Source organism: Streptopelia decaocto (genome assembly GCF_964273445.1).
Source record: "Streptopelia decaocto genome assembly, chromosome: 2".
Taxonomy (NCBI): domain Eukaryota; kingdom Metazoa; phylum Chordata; class Aves; order Columbiformes; family Columbidae; genus Streptopelia; species Streptopelia decaocto.
In genome coordinates this window covers 149,220,774-149,240,759 of record NC_138655.1, presented here as the reverse complement: position 1 = coordinate 149,240,759, position 19,986 = coordinate 149,220,774, and the positions used below count along the sequence as shown (strand labels likewise).

The 19,986-nt window shown below is 39.0% G+C and overlaps 1 protein-coding gene across 14 annotated transcripts in view; it reads left to right on the top strand.

Annotated features, from left to right (window-relative positions):
• The window catches only part of PARD3 (par-3 family cell polarity regulator), a 457,959-nt gene that overhangs the window by 139,657 nt on the left and 298,316 nt on the right, over nucleotides 1-19,986 (top strand). For all 14 annotated transcript variants that reach the window (XM_082046280.1, XM_082046281.1, XM_082046292.1 and 11 more), the window contains exon 3: nucleotides 11,870-12,050. In XM_082046280.1, coding sequence (XP_081902406.1) covers nucleotides 11,870-12,050 — 181 coding nt within the window. The remainder of the gene's footprint in view (nucleotides 1-11,869; nucleotides 12,051-19,986) is intronic.

Here is a 19,986-nt window from a genome sequence, read left to right as displayed (position 1 = left end):
GAATTAATTTTCAAAATGAGTTCTGAAAATAAGACCGGAGTCTGTTGAGGCTTTTGTAGTAAATTACTTAGGAGTACCATTCCATCAAAAGTCCCAATTTATGATCCTGTCTCTTTGTTTATAATGCTTGATTGCAGATTTGAAAAGTCACCAGGCAGCTTTTAAAAGCAGAATTTTGGCATCTGATTTCTATGATTTTATGGGGAGAAAACAAGTGAGATGCCTTTCTGCAACCTTATCTGCCAAATTAGTGCTGAAAATGTGGCTTCAGACTGTTTTGAAAATTGTTTTAGCAAAAGTCCCTGGGGCTTTGTTACTATGTCCTTTAGCTTGGGATTTTGCGGCAAATAAACACAGGCCCTGTCTCCTGCCAGGTTGGGGTGGATGGGAGATGGGTGTCCAGCTGCATGTGGGTGCACCACAGAGACCCCTGCAATCCTCTTGGTTGTAGAAAACCTACAAGTGTTTAGGAAGAACTGTAGCATGCCAGTTTGGGGATTCTCTCCCATCGTAGGCTATCAAATGTTATCTAATGGGCATCTTTTGGTTAAGACCAGAGCTCCTGATCTGGCACAGGTTCAGGTAACGAATCTGGTGAGCGCTGTGTTTGTGCCCGGGGGTTGCTGCAGGAGGGGACACCCTCACAGATCTCCTGGTACGTGTCTATTGCCAGCAGCTTGGTGCTGGTGGGCTGCTACCTGCTATTCCTCATTTCATAAGGATAGTCCTAATGGACTGTAGGTTGCATTGTTTTCACCATTGTTACATTTTAAAATAATATAAAATGTTAGTCACGAGAAAACAATCACTCGTTTGCATTTAAGATATTTTTGAGCATTATCTAAAGAAGGGGAGGCATGAATTCTTGCCTAATGTGCTGATTATTTTTGTCATTATGCACAAAATGAAGAATATTGTTATTGTTGTTTTAAAATGCCAGGGGTAAATGTCTATCTCCTTGACGTTTTTTAATACCAGATAATGAAGTTAGTTAAAAAAACATCCCTATCTCGTTGTTTTTAAGACCTCTGAAAAGTTTATTGGGAGAAAAAAAGGAAGCGTTATACAAAAGGCAAAAGGTACACAGAGTTTTTACCTTTTAAACAGACCTTGACATTGATTTAAAATAAGCTTAATTTAATAGGTATTGTATTGCACACCAAAGATAATTTAGGCTAATGTCAAGGACAAGTGTTATCTATTCCTTTGTTGTAGTGAGGTATTGAAATAATGAGTGGAACAGAAGGGAATCAGAAAATGTTTGAAGTTTTTCATCTGTGTCTCTAGATGGGTATTTTTAATCACATTCTCCTGGCTTTTGCATGCAAATTACACTGAACAGCACACACTATATAAAATGAAGAGCTGTATTTTACAAAATCTATTTTCTTGAAGTTTAATAAGCTTGCAAAGATTGGCCTATGCTTTAACTAACTAGGTACCTTTTAGTACTGCAGCTGAAATTAAAATCTTAGATTTTAAATGCTATGGTTTGATCCTGTAACAGAGGAATGGAAAGCCTGGTCTTTTTGAAAGTTTCTGAAACCTTTTTCTTGATACTCAAGGGCTGCAGCTCCCAATGACAGATGAGACAACTGTTAGGATTTAATACATCTTTATTTCAGCAGTATATCTTGCTGTGTGACACCAGCCTCTCCAATAACCCCAGTGTCTGGATTACTTACTGCAGAGCATCCCTGCTTAACTGCTGACCTCTCTGGCAGGAATCAAACACCGAGCTCCTGGATGGTCCATGGCGCTGAGTCGGAAATCTGCCGACCTGCAGAGTCTTCCCATACTCAGGAGCTCAGCTGCGTGGAGAACAATCAGGGTGTCTTTTTGAGCCTTGTCTTCTTGGAAAAGGAGGCAGACTTTTATAGTGCACTCTGAAAATGTAAAATTGCTTCCAAAGTAATATTAACAACATTGCCCTCAGTGTGGTTCACATATATTCATTTATGCTGAGGGATCCAAAGGGGAGAGAACAAACTGGGCTTATTCATGAGCTCCTATGTGTCCCTGCTACTTTCCAAGCACAGCGTTCTCTCTTCTGACACCATGCTTTCTTCATGGACCTCTTTAAAGTCAGGAGATAGGTATATATCTATATATCTATGTCTCTATATCTATATATTTTTTTCCTATTTCTTTTCAAAATGAGCTAAGGAGATACCATGGTAAATCATATGTTGTGGTAATTTTGCAGAGTATGTCCTTAGCACTGAACAAGAGGGTTGTTTTTACAAAGGGATTTTGTAAGAAATCTTTTCCATATAATTTGAGGATTTAAGGAAATAACAGGGTAGCATTATATTCTACGTGCTTTCAAAGGAAGAGTCGGCGAAGAAACAACCCATTACAAAAATCCCATGATAACCTGTGATTGAAAGTCTTTGTAATTTAGGACAGATATTTCCCCCAGCTGTTCTTATAGCCCAAACTAGCATGGAATTAAGCATTTTGGTACCTGATGATGGCAGGGGCTATAGCAACTGAGGAAGGCAAACTTTTCTCTAAATGTAATGTCTTTATTTTTTCTGAGAAGCATCAAAATTTAAAAAAAGATTGTTTAAAAGAAATGAAGATGTTCCTTATTCTTGCTCCCTCATTTTAGCGGTAGTTTTGTGTTTAGTTCCAGGCTCTTGGATCTCTTATCCCATAGTCTGAATCAAATCACTGTTGCAGTGAGATGCATCTGCAGCCTTTTCTGCTTGTTGGATTTTGCGGGGCTGCCGCCGTCCTCCCAGAGAGCAGAGCCCAGCGGTGGTGCTGCCCAGGCTTTCACCTTTTCAAAGTTAGCTGGTGATAAAGTCCAACATCCAGCTCTGGGTTGGACGTGCCCTGTCCATGCAGTAGGTTTGGCCAGGTGAGCAGGTCAGAAGGACTTTGTGGGATAATCACTTTGTACGTGCTCAGTACGTGGTTCTGTCTGTCAGGCCACACACGCGTGCTGGCAGCTGGAGCCTTGCTCATTCAGGATGTTACGCAGAAGCCGTATGTCTGGTATATTCAAGGTCTAGGGTCATGAAAAAGCAAATCCAGCCAACCTGTCAGGCAGCTCAGTGGCAGCTACCTCTAATAGCGCTTATAATACTTTTAACACTGCTCAGTTATTGTCTTATTTCTTTGTCTAAACTTCAGCCTGACTTAACCCATTGAGGGCGAGTAAAAAGCAATTCAGACAGACTATACACAGATTACTTTCCTGGGTGCCATAGTCATGCTTGCTTTTAGTTTGTTGCTCAGTAATAGAGGGGAGACAGGAGGAAAAGTATTTTAAATATATATAATATTAAACAAATATTTTTACATATTTTAAAATTTCAAATATATTTTAAATACTTTTAATAGTCTAGGAACTTACAGTATGGTACCTAAAACTGCATTTAATTCCTACTGGAGAAGATTAGATTGCAATTTAATATTGGTTCTAGAATTTCTCAGATCAAAGTGCTGTAGGAAATGAATAATCAAAAGCAATGTTTTAATAAAAGCTTATATATTTACTCCAAAATAATTTCTTAGATTTAAAGAATCATGAAAACACAAGATTTTAAAACTATCTGTAACATTAAAGTGTCCTTTGAATCAGTAGATGAGTTCTGATCTTGCAAATATGATTTAACTCGGTATGTGATGTTGAGCTTCGAAAGTGAAGAATATTTATTTAGTCAGCAAATTTGAGAACAACTTTCAATTAGACCTATGATGTATTTTCCAACAGTGCTTATTTTATACCATTTGGTTTTGAGGGGCCAGATTATATTCAGCAAAGGCAGATGTGGAGTCTTACATCTGGGCTGAAATAACCCCATGGAGCAGCATGGGCTGGGGATGTGCTGCCTGGGCAGGAGCGGGCTTGGTGTGCAACCTGGTGAATGTGTCAGCAGTGCGCCCTTCTGACAAAGAAGGACAGCTCCATCCTGGGCTGTATTCCAAGCCTGTAGCCAGCAGGTTGAGAGAAGTGACTCTTTCCTTCTACTTCTAGAGTATTTTGGCCTCCTCAGTACAAAGAAGACATTACCATGGTGGCCCCACCAGAGGCCACCAGGATGAGTTAGGGGGCTGGAGACCGTCCCGGGGGAAGGGAGGCCTTCAGGGGTGCTGTATGGCCCTGTGGTTACCCAAAACACAGCATTCTCACTGTGGTTGCTCTCTATCCAGATATTTTTCTGTGGTGCACAGGAGAAGTGTGAGAAGCAACAGACACAAATTGCAACAAGGGAAGTTTCAACTTGATACAGGAAAAAAAATTCTTCAAACCAAGAGTGGTCAAATGTGGGGAAAGATTGTGTGAGAGATTATGGAGTCTCCATCCCCAGGGTTATTCAAAACCTGACAAGATGTGTCCCTGAGGGACCTCCTCTTACAGACCCTGGTTTGAACAGGGGCTTGGAACAGATGCCTCCAGAAGTCCATTCCAGTTCTGGTTATTCAATGATTCTGTGTGAGCTTACAGTTCTGTAAAGTCCAAATAAGATGTAATACGAAGTCTTAATTTGATAGTAGAATGTGACTCTTAAAAAATCCTTCCCCATTTTTCCAAAAGCAATAATGTAGTAAAGTTATTAGGAGAATGTTGGTTGCTTGGCTTCCTTCTAGCTATACTACTTAGAAAAGTTGCTATGAAAAACCAGTTCTGGCTTCATGACTGGAGTTGATTAATTAAGACAGGTAAAGATTTTATTGACATTATAAAGGTTTGTTGTTCGTGTTACAGTTTGTCTGAAATTGAAACTCTGCTTGCCCTTTTTCTCTCTTTAAGATGTTGGGTGGTTTGTAAGTCTCTTGAGGGAGCACTCAGGTTGCACATATAACACAGAATGCCTCTTAGATGCTGCTACTTTTACTAATTGACCTTTTTAGGTCTATGGGGAGTAGTGCATTATTAGTGATTTTTTTTTTCTTGTATTTCTTCTTACCAGTTCATTGAAACAGTAGTTATATTTAAATGGATTTTTAATGAACCATGTAGAAAAGTGAAGCTCAAGGAATAACAAGTATTTGGGTCTGCCATGACGCTATAAAGTCAGTTCAGTCATCAGAAAGACTACAAATTGATTTCGTATTTAGTTTCTTTCATATTTGAAGAGTAATTGACTAGTCCCTTCTTAACTATTTTCCTAGACTTGTTTTTTTCCTCTTCTACTAATCTGTTCATTCACAAGCAAATGAGTCTGCCATTAGCTGAAATCTGATTTACTGCTGGACCTTATTAAACAAGTAAGCTTTACTTCTGCATTGTAATATAGAGTGAGTAATATGCAGACCGCTTTGGGTACACACGTTTTTGCCAACTCCTTAGAGTTACTATAGGAATCTGCTGATATTCTCTTGCAGTCTGCTTTGGTTGTGCTCATTGCACGCTTGCTTAAGACTGGCAAAGTTTTTTGCTGGGGAAAGGATGCCAGTGATGGTCGTGATTAAATTTTCAGCCAGCTTCTCCGTGTCCTCTTTCCAGACACTGGCTGCACACGTCTGAAAGCGTACGGCAATGCTCTGCGAGTGGTTGAAATCTCTCTCACCCATCAGCAGATCAGGTGTCTGTCTAAAAGTGTGTGCAGACATAGACCTACACACTGGGACTGCAGAACAGGGCTGGGCTTAACCTTCTGGCATCAGCTTTTAAAGGAAATGCTTAGAGTAGCTATTACAGACACGGAGATATTGACGAGGCTAATTTATATATTAAAATCTCATTTGGGCCATCAAAATCTCTTGCTTCAGGGCCTGAAGTCTTCTGTGAAAGTTATGTAGTTCAGTTATTTGGCTTAAGATCTTCTCCATGTTAAGCATAAATCTAGAACCAGAAGCCTTGCCAGTGTGGGTACCTGCTGGAGGTGGGTGTTGAGCTGCACCCTCACTTGAGCTGCCTCAGAAGAGCTGTGCTCTCTATTCTGCTGGAAACAGAAGAATGATCTCTTGTATGAAAGGCAGTTTTGTACACGAATGGCCATTCTGCCGGAGAAGATGAGCAGCATCTGGGCCAGGGAACACACATCTGGAGGTGGTTGTACGGGTCGGGAGGGGAAGCGCAGGGTTCAGCCCCAGGAGTCCAGACACTTGTGGCTGCTCAACGGGTCAATTACTGAGCAATTGGTCACTCAACAGGGGAACAAATTGGGAATGTCCTTGTATGAAATGATCTGATAAGTGTCCTTGTGGTGAGAAGAAAACAGATACTTAAAATGGCTATTAAACATTAAAAAATAAGTGATTTCAGTTTCACTCTGTTTTGAAAAGCGGGGGCAAGAAATGCAGAGGTTGTGAAAACCAAGAAGATCACTTGCCGTCTTTCTGGTATGAGAACTGTAATCCTGATGTTGAAATAAGTCTGAAATCATTACTGGTGTCTACATATGAGCCAGTATCAAATTAATCAATAAATATTGCAAAATATTTAACAAATTTTGAAAATGCAAAATTCAAAAGGTATTTTGACAATGTCACTTGTCAGAAGGAGGGAAAAACACAGCAAAAGTTTCTAGCTTTATGAATTTCTGTGAAGTGGAGGATTTCTGGTTTTGTGGTGATTGCACAATTTGATAGTGATGAATTTATATGGTCTTAGTAGTTAAGGAGAATGTAAACAACTGTTGCTGGTGCGAGTAGTTTTTTAATCCAGTTAATTAGCATTCAAGTACTTAATCTAGTCTATTAATTAAGACTGCATATGTGTTTACTTATTTTTAATTACCTTAGAATAGACAGAAATTGTAATAATTAATGTTGGAATGCAGACTGCTGCTGTGTCAATATTAAAATAATTCAGTCTTATTGCATTTTAGTTATTTAAGTAAATATAACCTGTTTTGTATGATATTTTGAGTCCCAGACAGAGCAACAGAGAAGCTCATCCTGGTACGTCTTTCAAAAAGAACTAAAGGTTGGAGTGTAATTAATTCTGTACACATGGCATTGTGGGAAGTCAGTCAGAGGTGCTGTGGAGGGCTGGGTGCATTACGATCCCAAAGCCAATGGCATCTCACTAAAATTTTATTTCACTATCTCAGGCTGTAGAATCATTTCTTTGTAAGCCGTTTGCTTGATGAAGCTGGTATATTTAGCAAAAAGAATTAAATTACGGTGTGGTTTTGTTGGTTTTGTTGTCTTTGGAAGATGATGGTAACAGTAAAAACCACCTCTTAAAATATACTAAGGATCACAAGTCTGCTCTTTACCACAGGGATAACTGTTCAGTTTATTGCAGTTCTTTGGACTTTTTAAAAAATTGCTGTTGGTCAGACACTGAATGTTGTTGTCTTTTTTTAAAAAAATCATGTCTTTTGTTGATAATTGATATAAGTTTAGTTATATTTAAAAAATAGGAACATTTTAGTTTATTCATATTGACCTTTCAAAGACTTTAATTCCATTGCTGAAGTGGAATGAACCTTTCCATGAGTTGTGATCTGAACAGAGCCGCTGTCCTTATATTTGAAACTTCATTTTTCTTGAAAAACGCGTATAGCCTCAACAACGGGGACCAAACTCTTACCTTGTTCAAACTGATGATCCTTCCTGTGCCAGCTCACATTGATGAATGTGCATCTCTATTGACACTTTCTTTCCGTTGCTTTTGCCATATTGTAATTAGCAATGTAAACATGCCAGTCTAAATTAAGGCTATCATTTACTAAATTTGTTTTGGGAAGACAAAGTGCTTTGTTGATACTTGATTTTACTTCCCATTTCCAGATTTTTAGATCAGTGACTAAAAAATGCAAATAGTGTATCCTGTTACCCTGAGTGATTAAAACTGTTGTAACCTATTTAACAATATTTTCACATCTTTGATGCCTTTACATTCAAATCCCATGGAATAGGAGTTGGATATGACCTATTATAATAACTATTATTATTAATGTTGTTGATATGCTATTTGGTCTTCGGCTGTGAAGTTGTGGGGTTTTTTTTATGGTTTCAAACAAGCCAAGTGGCTACAATTTTAACTCAATTTTGGTGGAAGGTCTTTTAAAGAGCTAGTATTGATCTAATGTTGAACAACTTAGCTATTTTCTTATTTCTTCGTGCATTGTTATAGTTTGTTCAGCCCTTCTAGTGATCCCTTCTGTGTAAGAATGGGTGGTATGGTGAGTTCTGCAGGTCAGGGCAAGTGATGAGATCTAAAACTGATGGACAGAGAACAGGAGACAAAGCTCCTGTCAGGTATTGGGGGTAATGTCAGAGTGATTCTGGATATGAATTTATTGTTCCTCACATTGTAAAACTGACACTGTAAATGGTTATGGTAATTTCCATAATTTCTTTTTTTATTTTTTAAAAAAGAAGTCAACACGGAAGCAGTCTCCTTACAGTAAGGATGCTGTTGTTTCCAGAAAAGACAGTCATCTTTATTTTCTATTCTTTTTGTAAATTTGATATTTAAAGCTTAACAAAATACCATAGCTTTTCCATTGACTTTGAAGGCTGATAAAAGCTGGTATAGTAACCTGTATTCCGTGCTTTGCCAAATAAAAAACATCTCTTTGGCCTTTAAAGATGAGTGGTGTCTCTCTGCCAGCCCGTTGGTTTTCCTGGCTCAGGGCAGTGTTTATTGCTGGGCATTCCTGCTGCAGAGGGTTCTTCTTATAGGTCCAGTGACCGACTCGAGTGGCTTCCCTCCAAATAGCTGTGAGGTGTCTCTTCGGATGTTTCTTCTTTTGTTTCTTGCTCCTGCAAAGATAGTAGTTGAGGTGTGAATTCTGGGCCTCCAGAGCTGCAAAAATGTATAATTCTTTTCCTTAAAGAATTTCCCTCGATTAAAGTAAAATATGTTGGAGAAATCAGAAATTAATGCTTGAATCATACTACAGTGGAAGAAGTTTTGGCTGTCCTTGTTTCCACAGTGACCTACCAAGCTCTGGAAAACAAGGTCCAACACCGTCTGTTCACATTAAGCCTTCCGGACTCAAAGACTTTCCAGCTCTTTATGATGGGCGGATGGACCTTTGTAACGCCATTTTACAACAAACTTCCTGACTGGTGTAGCAGAGCTGCTACAAACATGGATTGAATTATAACCTGCTACTGTAGAATAAAATGTAATGCTGATTAGGTTTGGGGAAGGCTAACATGGCTTGTGTTCTTCATGTTATATCCAAAATTGTTACAACTTGATAGGCTTTTTAATGGAACTGAAACCTTTTGAAGGTTTGGTGCTGTCAGAATGTCGAATACCTGCAAAACTACACAAGATCAAAAGCTAAGCTTGAAATGAGAAACATTCATTTTTAGATGTTCTGAAGTCATAGGTTGTAGACTGTCTGGAATAGGCAAAAAGCTGGAGGCAACTTACAGTAGAACTTATATAGAGAGAGACTTATATGCACGTACCATTTTACACAGATATAATAGATATAAAATATTTGCAGCAGCATGCACTAATATTTTTCAAGCAGCCTCAAGAGAAGAAAATGTAATTTGGGGATTTATCTTGATACATGCCATGCAAAGAGAAAAAGATTGGGTATTTCATTCCCAGAATTCTTAAATGCATCATTTGTGTTTTGTTCGAAGACCTTACACATCTTGACTTGCAGATTAATTTATTTTAAGTTGCTGGAGATTGGTAATTAACTTGTTATAAAACAGACAGTAAAAGCATTATGAGTAAAATGTGCTTCTTTTGAGAAATATGCTTCAATTTATGTAAGCATTAGTATTTCACAATGTGTTAGAAAAATTGAATTTCCAGTAGTCTTGAACTACTGACATTTTAGGTGTGGTCATGTCTCTTTTGGTGCTGTCTTGAGTGTAGATTTCTCAAGCCTAAAATAATGAATTGTATGTTAAAAACATGTTGTAGCTTTCTGCAGCTGCAGCCTGGTTTTCCTTCTGCTCTCTGCCTTTCAAATAGCACTGGATGGAGCACGGACTTTCTATCCGTTACCAATTCATTCTTTGTGTTTTGTGCATGCCAGAGCCTGAATTTGCATTAGATATGGGATTATTGGCAGAAGTTTGCTACTCTCTGCAATTTCAAAACTACTTGTTAAAAAAAGTTAATGCCTGAAAGTACTTTCAAAAGCTGAATTCACAAATGGTTTCCAGGTGGGCTTACAGTTCACGGAATCACAGAATGTCAGGGATTGGAAGGGACCTCGAAAGATCATCCAGTCCAATCCCCCTGCTGGAGCAGGAACACCCAGATGAGGTTACACGGGAAGGTGTCCAGGCGGGTTTGAATGTCTCCAGAGTAGGAGACTCCACAACCCCCCTGGGCAGCCTGTTCCAGTGTCTGTCACCCTCACTGAGAAGAAGTTTCTTCTCAAATTTCAGTGGAACCTTTTGTGCTCCAGTTTGTACCCATTACCCCTTGTCCTGTTACTGGTTGTCACCGAGAAGAGCCTGGCTCCATCTTCGTGACACTCACCCTTTATATATCTGTAAACATTAATGAGGTCACCCCTCAGTTTCCTCCAAGCTAAAGAGCCCCAGCTCCCTCAGCCTTTCCTCATAAGGGAGATGCTCCACTCCCTTAATCATCTTTGTTGCCCTGTGCTAGACCCTCTCCAGCAGTTCCCTGTCCTTCTGGAACTGAGGGGCCCAGAACTGGACACAATTATTACAGATTTGGTCTCACCAGGACAGAGTAGAGGGGAAGGAGAACCTCTCTCAAAGTTGTGGTTTTTAATTTTTTTACTGATGTTTGTGAGAGGCAGATTGGAGTAAAGGGACTAATATTAAAATACGTCGACGATGTCAAATTCAATTAAAAAGAAAAGAAAAGAAAAAGAAAATGACCTCTCTGATTCCTTTAGGTTATACTAAGTTTAAAGTGTTGTTCTAACAAAATAAACAATTTGCAGAGATCAGCATACGTTTAAGTTGATTTACTCCATTTACCCTACCAATTTGGACAGAAGAATGTAATGCTTTCTTGGAAATGTCTTTCAAATATTACATTATAGATTAATTTACAGGCTGCATAATGCTGTTATCCATAAAACTTTTTTACCCATCTTGAAAATCAAGTTCTAAAATAAATGTATATAAGAACTGGCCTTTTCTCTTTCAATAGATCACTGAAGGTAGATTGGGATAAATTATTTGTTTCAAGTAAAAACATTCATTTACACTGTAAAAAAGATCTCAAATTTACCAAAAACTACTGTGACGTTTTTCCTGTTGCCCTTGCAATGGTGAACACAGATTTAGTAAGCCTTTATTAAATTAGTGACTTGGCTAAGTTTCAAATTGGGCTTCAGTTTTTAGGCTTGTCTCAGAGAAGCTGATTGCAAACAAATATAGAAGTATCTCCATACATTTGATGAAAGAAATTTTGCAAGGGAAGCCACAACTTAAATCATATTAATAGACAATAGATTAATAGGTGGCAGATTAGTAGCTGATAACTTGTAATGATTATAAGCCTTTAAGGTGGCTTTGTATTTTTTCTGTAGCTTTCAATGTGCATTAATTAGTTGTTGTATGTTTTTATTCTACGAAAATGTGGTTTTGCTCATGATTTAACTTTGTAGTAATGATGCATGTGGAGGTATCAAAACATGGGTGACAAATTCCAAGGCACAGGTATCGAGTGGCACTCAGTTTTCTGCATTGCTGGGGAAGAAGGGGTTTGCTGGGGAAGGTGCGGCCCTTCCTTTCCTGACTTGGTGCCCTTCGCTCTGCGGCTTGTAGTGATGGATTCTGTGTCCCATGAGAGCTCTTGACCCTTTGTACTACCCAATTAGTGGCTGCCTTTCCTTGGGCTGATGATGTTGTGATCTAGGCATTGATTTGAGTCTCTGCTGATAGATGTTTCATGCTCTTTGGTGGGAAGAAACAATGAAACACTGATCTACAATGGCACTTTGATGTTGCTGAAAGTTTTTTTTTTAACAGTAAATTAAATTGTCATTTGCAGCTCGTAGCTGTGTTTGATGAGCAAGATCCACACCATGGAGGTGACGGCACCAGCGCCAGCTCGACAGGCACGCAAAGCCCGGAGATTTTTGGCAGCGAGCTTGGCTCTAACACGGCGTCCGCCTTTCAGCCTTACCAAGCAACAAGTGAAATTGAGGTCACTCCTTCAGTGCTTCGTGCAAGTGAGTAAATGCTCTCGGTATCTCAACATGTTTCATCTTAATTTACGAGGATGCCAAGTGCTGTTACCCATTCATGCTGCTGGGAATATGATTCATTATCAGTCCTTATTGAAAGCTGATCAAAATTGAGAAACTGCGTAAATGCTTATTGCATGCAAGTAAACAAACCTTTCTGTTATAATAAATTATTTATAAACTGCTTTTAGGAGCAATGAACTCCCTCTGTGCTGCCAGTTTAAAATTGTCCTCACACTGAAAAATCACAGCAAAGTTTCCAAATGCAGTTGCTGCACAGTGCAATTTTCAGTTTGCCAGTTCTATTCCATTTAATGAAGAAAAGGGTAGAAAGAAACTAAATATAGGAGCACTTTCTACTGAACCTGTCAATGTTGCTAGGTTATGCTTGTCACCTTTCCGTAAAAGCACCTGCTGATACGTGTATTTATTGTGTTGCAAAAACACACTTTGAAAACCAGAAACCATAGCCAGGAACATTGCTTTATGTTGTTTATTTCCACACGGGGAAGATTAGTTTTCAAAGCCATGAAGTAGGAATTCACAGTTCTTGCTCAGGAAGGATCTTTGAATATTTCAGCTTATTAAGAAGAAAATGACCGAACAAAATTTACTGTGTAATTTTCGTTGTTGTGTAAAGCACCATGCAAACAAGGCCACGTTGGAGAAAGTGTTGTGTCCCTCTTACTGTAGTGTCTATCGATTCGCTCACTGAGGTTTTGAAGCAGTGTCTCCATTCCAGAAAATTCTTGGCAGAAATCATTATCAGTTGGTCCTTTGATACTCTAGAGATGCAGCATTTGAAACAACTATTTATCATTCCCAAGAGATTACTTTTCTGTAGGTGTTCATTTAATTGATAAAATCTGTGTTTAAGCCATCAGGTAAAACACAAATGGAAAAGTTACCACTCTGTAAGTTTGAGAGGTTTTGTACCGAGTGTTTTCTGTAAAATTTAGAGAACAATACTTAACAATTAGCTGACATAGACTCAAATGTGTATCATTTTGAGCTATAGCTATGCTTCTTTACAACACTGAATTACATTAGGGAAAAGATTAATCCCAGAATAAAGAAGTATCCTGGAATTTCAGAACCCTTCCGTGTTGCTGTCACCAGGGTATGCCATTGCTAAATGCACATTTCATTTCTATGCACAAGCCGAAAAACTGTCCTCCTGGGTTCTCAACTTAGAGCTTAGAGCAGACAGATACATTTTGTCCTTAGTGTGATTATCTGGTGTATTATACAGTACATTGATGTTAGTGCATCAAAATCATATAGTGCAGATAAAATTCAGTGATATATTGGACAGCTCACTTATCTTCGGTGTCATTCTGGAAAATACCTGGAATACTTAGCTAGTTCACCAGTTGCTAAAATGACCAAAAAGTGCTTTGAGACCCTACGATACAAAGGTCTATAGAAATGCAGAAGACTCTTAAAACCATTAGTAAGAATTATAGTTCTTTTGAACTTTTTATAAAAGTATGTAAAAATAAAATGATTGAAACAATTTGTCATAAATGTGTTATCACAAATCAGATATATTCTCTTATCTAGCTAATTCCTTTTTTTTTTTTAATGTTGACAATTAGATATATTTTGGTTTTAAATGTTCCATACCACAGGCTTAGAATCCCAGTCCAGTAATATTATCCTGTATTAAACATACCTATTTCAAGAATTTCATTTAAATATACATTGAAAATGGAAATAATATCCCTATTGTATTTCCTTTATAACTTGTGAAGTGAAGCATAGCATACAAATGGTATTCTCAGTATTTCAAATAATTATCTTCTTACTGTGTAAGTTCTATTCAGCAAATAAAACCCATCCAGTTTTGTGGTAGATGCAGATCCTGATTATTACATGTTGACAAGGTCATATATCTATTAATTGGATTGGAGATGGGATACAAAATTGCTGTAATTATTGTAATTTTCTAGCTAATTGCGGGGTTGGCGGTGAATATTTTACTTCTAACAAATGAAAAACAGTATTCCGTCTGAAATTGGTTTGTAGCATTTTCGACATTTTGTTTTACATCTCCGGTGCTTTTTGCTCGCAAGCCGGGCTCCGTTTCTCCGCAGTTTGCTGGCAGAAGCGGCGCTTTGTGCCGTTCTGCTCCCGCTCACCTGCACCCGCGGGGTCCGGAGCGCTCTCCCTGCATTGGGCTGGGGCTTAAGGGCCTGCTGAGATTTTCATCTCTTTGTTCTGGTTGCCATGCTACCCCTTTTGTTTGTTTATAGATCACGCCATTGCTCCTCTCCCAGCAAGGGAGAGGTTAGCTAGATCAGGTCCAGCTGGAAAAGTAATATTCATCTGGATTCTCTCTTTTCCCATGCACAAACACAGCCTGTACTTTGCACACGAGGGGGTTGTGTCAAATTGAATCTTCCCATCTAAATGTGGAAACAAAAATGAGACTGGCCTATACCCCCTAAGTTGTTTTGCAGTGTGAAAACACAATTCATCGATACAAGCGGTTGATTTATTTATGTTTCTTATCTAGCTCTTTCTCTTTTACTGCTTTTCTATTGCCCAAGTTAAACTTCCTCTTGTATTTCATCAGTCGAGCTGCATTTTTTTTCTAAGCGTACAGTACACAAGGCGGTTTTTGTGTGTGCCTGCGTGCTTTCTGAGAAGAGGCTGGAAGCTCACTGCAGAAGATTGTTAAAGCAGACTGATGTTTATTCCCTGCTGAAATATAAACTGGAGGCGCAGGTGAAAATTGCCAAACCTAATGAGCAATTTGGCAGATAAGACAGGATGTCAGGCAGTGACAGTTCAGCAGCGGGTGCACTGCCTGTGAACCAAGTTGTTTGTTTCACAGTACTGCATTTAAATATTGTAAATAAAATCCCTTTCCAGCTACATGAGATATTGTGAAAAGGGTCATCTCTTTGTCTAGTTTTCCTTTTAAGTTATTTAGCTGTGTTAAATAGCCAAGGGTGGTCTTAGTTCTTGGTCTTGGTGTGATTATATGTTACAGGTCTCTCTGAATGTTTCAGCAGTTACAGTTAAAAAACATTTTTAATATATAACATTATTTGGAAAATATATTGAGAGGTTTAGAGGACTGATTTTTTTTTTTCCTTCTAGAACATACCAGAGTGAGGGGGCTGGGAGATCTTTCTTTCTTTAGCTGTTTAAAGGGTGGGTATTGAGAAGATGAAGCCGGACTCTTCTCACATGGGCACATTATTGCTGCAGGCAACAAACGCAAGATATAACAAGGAGAATGCCAGTTAGATATTAGGAAACCATTTTTCACCTTGAGAGTGAAACAGGCTCCTCAGAGAAGTTGTGGCAACTCCATCCTTGGAGATGGACGGAACTTGGCTGAGCGTGGCCTTGGGCAACTCGATCCAGCTCGTCCTGTTCTGTATTCCAAGTGACCTCCAGAGGTCTTGTCCAATCTCCAGAGTTACTGTGTAATTCTGTGACTCCAAATAGTTAAAAAAACTGAAGGGTTTGCTTCTTGAAGCTACTATTTGAAAAATTAAATTGTGTTCATAGTGAAATATTTAGCAGAGTTCTGCCATCGTGTTGTGCACGTACAGCTACCCAGCATGGTTTGGTATTGTACTAGCTTGTGCCAGTGGGACACAGGTAAGCTGACTGTGCCATTTAGAACGTTGCTGCTTTTGTTTTTGACATGTCTTTGATAGCTATGTGTCAGTTCTTAAAAATAAGATATAAGGTAATTAGGTTCTCTGAAAGGCTGGAGGGTGAGCATCTCCCCAAAATGCTGGCCAGAGGAGTCTAAGAAATTACTAAGAGCTGGCTGAAAATGGTGCACTCCAGCAATGGATTTACTCAAGTGATCCTCATCATGTATTTTAGCAGGACTCTTGGCATCAGTTTCTTATTCTGGTCACAGAAGAAGAGTACGGGAGGGGAAAAAAAAGGTCTAGATGAGAATATTGTGAAGCAAGGGCACAGCTGGCTGTGAGGATGTACTCAAAGGGCAGAGGAGCAAAGAACTTGCTGCAGCTTCACATCTTTGTTTACCTGGCAGCATGGCCGTTGCTGTGAGGTTCCTTGTGTACATGTGTGCTCCTGCCCTGCAATAAGCACAAGTTTATTCCTCACGGGTTAGAGCACGCATGCAGAATTTGTTGAGATAGTAAAGTTCATGACCTTGCTTGCCTTCGAATTTGTGGATCACTCTGTGCCCTCAGAGTAGTTTTTAGTAATTCACTGGCAAATTAGTAGGACATGTCAAGCATAGACCCTGAGGGCTCTCTTAGGTTAAGGACTGTTCAGTATTTTAATAAAACTGAACTGGAACATAGAGTATTGCATAAAAAGCTAAGGTGGAATTTCAAGCACTTTGGATGTCAAGGTTTCAGTTCAGTATTCACTTTATAAGTGTATAAACTGTTTTGAAATCAGTGAGATGTGTACAGTCACTTCATCTAGAAAGAAAAAAGTAATTTGCAAGGCAACACTAATGCACAGCTAACTACACAGTGCTGCCAGAAGGATCTGGGCATTATAGTGTATTATTATAGTGCATTATTATAGTGCATCTGGGCATTATGCTCTTCCATCACAGGATCAAAGGCAAATGCTGTTGTGGACTCACTGAAGGTCTTCCTGCTTACAGCTACTTCAGTGAGAAAGTGAAGAAAAAGAAATTGTAAACGAGGTGGAGAGAGCAGAAAGAGAGTAACAAGACAAGGATGATTTGGAGACTGTGACCAAGCACTGAAAGGACTGGTTTACTCACTTAAGCCAAGATAAAAACTGATAGGGTCCAAGTCTTCAAATATATTAATTTCTTCTCATTTTCCATGTCTGCTAAGAGAAGGGCAGTTGGCATTTCCTGGGGAAAAGCTATTTTTGGTAATCTGTAGGCCTAAAGAGCATTTTTATACCTCATGTAACAAGCAAGTCTTAGTGGGAAGGGTTCAGAGCCGTGTTCTGTGTGTTGTGGAGCGGGGCCATGTGCTGTAACCCAGGAAGGCAACAGCCGGCTGGTGGTGGCAGCTGTGTCCTGTTCCTGGCCATTGGGGTGTTTGGTAACCACGGGTGAGCCACTTCTTGTGTCCATTGTAAATATGTGCGTATCTTTTCTTAGCATCTCACAATTTGAGTGTTCAAAAAATCCAATACTAAGCAAACCAGTTCAAGGTGGGAGCGCATAAATAAGTGTGTGAATTTCAAGTACTTTAAAATTGCTGTTTTAAATATGGCACTTCACTGATTTGATACAAGTATTTATCTAGAGTCCCAAATGCATACTCTGAGAATTAATTTGTTAATATTTCCAAGTGCCTTTGTTTAAAGGTCTGGAGCACTGCATACTAGTATGTTGGCAAACAGCTGCAGAGGTGAGTTCATGTTTGTTCTGGTTTCAACAATGATGATGGTTTCAGCATTCTTTCCCACACATGGCCATTAGAAACTTTTTTGTTCTTGTTTGTATCTCTTTGACTTTTTATTCAGCTGTGAGTCAGCTTTATGTATGGAAATAAAGTCATTTTCAAGTGTTGAAGAACTAAGGAAGTAAGAGATTAAAAGAGGGAGTAAGAGAAAGATGAATTCATCAAAAGCCAGATGTTCGGAGCTTTATCAGATGGAGTTATTTCCAGAGTTAAGTAACTGCTTACAAAATGTAGAGAAAGTCACCCACATTTATAATGAAAGATTATGGCTTTAGAGAAGTGTTTGCTAAAGTCAACAGGAGGTTTTCCACTAGCTCCACGGAGCTTTGGGTCAGGTCATCTTTCCATAGCGCGTCTGCTTGGTCAGGAACCTTCATCAGCGACCAGCTGGTGTTCAGGTGCCTGTCATTCCAGTGCAGTTCCAGGAATGAATTCCAAAAGATTTCCTGACCATCATTCCCACTTTTATTCCATTGCCAGATTTTCAAATGTTTCCTGTACCATGTTGGATAATACAAAAAGAGCCTTGAACTTGAGGCTTGCACCAAGCTGTTGGCAGCTGAATAAGGAAGGTTTCTCGTGCATCCGAGTTTGAGGAGAAGATTTAGCAAAGTCTGTTTCCTCACCTTCTGGTGCTCTTGCTGTTCAGGAATTCTTATCGCATTCATCCCTGTAGCTCTATCAAGGATGTGATTGTTTTAAAGCCAGAGTTATTGAATCAAAAAATCGGTACCAGGTGCTGCTTTCTTCCAGGAGGCTAAATTTGTTCTTTCTGCAGCACAGTTCTAACTTGAGTGATCTCCAGTTGGTGTTTTCTCCAAGTGTAGTGCTCTGCTGTTAATTTGGGATTGTTGAGCACTTTAAAAACCATGTGTTTTTGATGAGGCCATGACACGTTTGTAAAAACAAATGGATTTTAAACTGCTTAAGTTTCTAAATTAACCTTTAATATCTTCAATCTTCTCAGTATATGATCAAGCAAAATACTGTAGCTTCTAGTAGGATTAAAAAAATCCTTGAAACCAATAAAGCAAAGAATTTTAGAACTTACTGGATTCTGTAGAGGAAACTTGAGTAATCATGGGGCATTTGAATATGTCATTCCATATGGTGAGGGCTTCTATCTTTGAGTGCTGATAATGGGGAATAATAAAAATACAGTATTGTATCTGATACCTGGTTGTATTTTGTACCATAGCTAGAGAATGTGATATGAGCGCGATAGAAAGGAAGGGTTACAAAGATGTGAAATATTGAATTTTAATAGTTTAAGAAGTCAGGTTTGGATATTAGCCTAAATTTGACATCTTAAATAGATTTAATGATCACTTGAACAAGAAGCTATTATGGTAATCACAGCTGTATTCTAAGAATGTTTTGATATGCATGTGTGGTGGTGGTGATATTGCTGGGTTTTATATTCCCTATATTTAAATGAAAGGTAACTTTTTCCTTAAGGAACTGTATTTTTATGTATACAAAAATGTTATGCCATTTTATCCAATCAAACATTACGGTGTAGTGGCAGAAGTCCATTGTATTGTGATATCATGGGTTTAATCCTGTTGTGGTAAAGCCATTTGTTTATTGAAAGAGTTTGTCATCACACATGTATCAACTCTTTCTATAGACAATTTCTTGGTTACTCCTCTATTTCTTGTTATGACATTGTAAGCAAACAAGAAGGAGCACACTGAAGGCAAAGGAGCATGAATCTGCGATGAGTAGGGAATGTTTATCATGGTACAGACAACCGCCCAGTGAATTTTTTAACTTTATGGAGGCATGTGTAAATATTACACTATTTTTTTTATCCAACAGTTTCTAAAAACCTCATGAAATATTTACAGGCACTTATTCTGAAATGTGATAAAACAGTATGCTTCAAGGCATCCTTAATATCCAGAACCACCAGTCTGCAAGAGTAACTGGCATCCCAGTCGTGTTTTGCTTTGCTTTGAGGCAACAGCATCGGTCTCTGCGGGGTGGACAACTGACATAAATTACTCACAGACATTTTGCCAACCGGAGAGGATGCAGAGTTTGTCAAATGTACTTATTCACTTGGTCCTAAGCAGGATGATCTTATGGGAAGGGTGTTGGAGGGCTAGGGAAGAGTGTTGTGATGCCGGGGGTTCTGTGCCATCCTCTCTACGGGGTTACACTCTGTTCGATGCAACACCTAGTGGATGTCCATCCCCCCCCAGCCCCCTAAACAAAGGAGGATGTGGATATTTTTGACCACAAGCCCCAGGCTGTAAGATATTATACTTAAAGTATATCGTTAATTAGGCGAAACTTGTACTTCAGTGAGAGCATTGTTGCTTATTTTTGTTCTTAGTTCACAAGGGATCTTCTTGCTCCCTTCTTTACTGCATTTCCAGCACGTGCACTCACATACTCTTTTTTTCAGGCAGGGATATGTTTTGGAGATAGACCATCTCTTTTGGTGGTTACTGGGAAAAAGTTGCTTTGAATTCTGTGTCTTTTGACATGTTCTTTTGAGGGGGATGAAAGAGGGA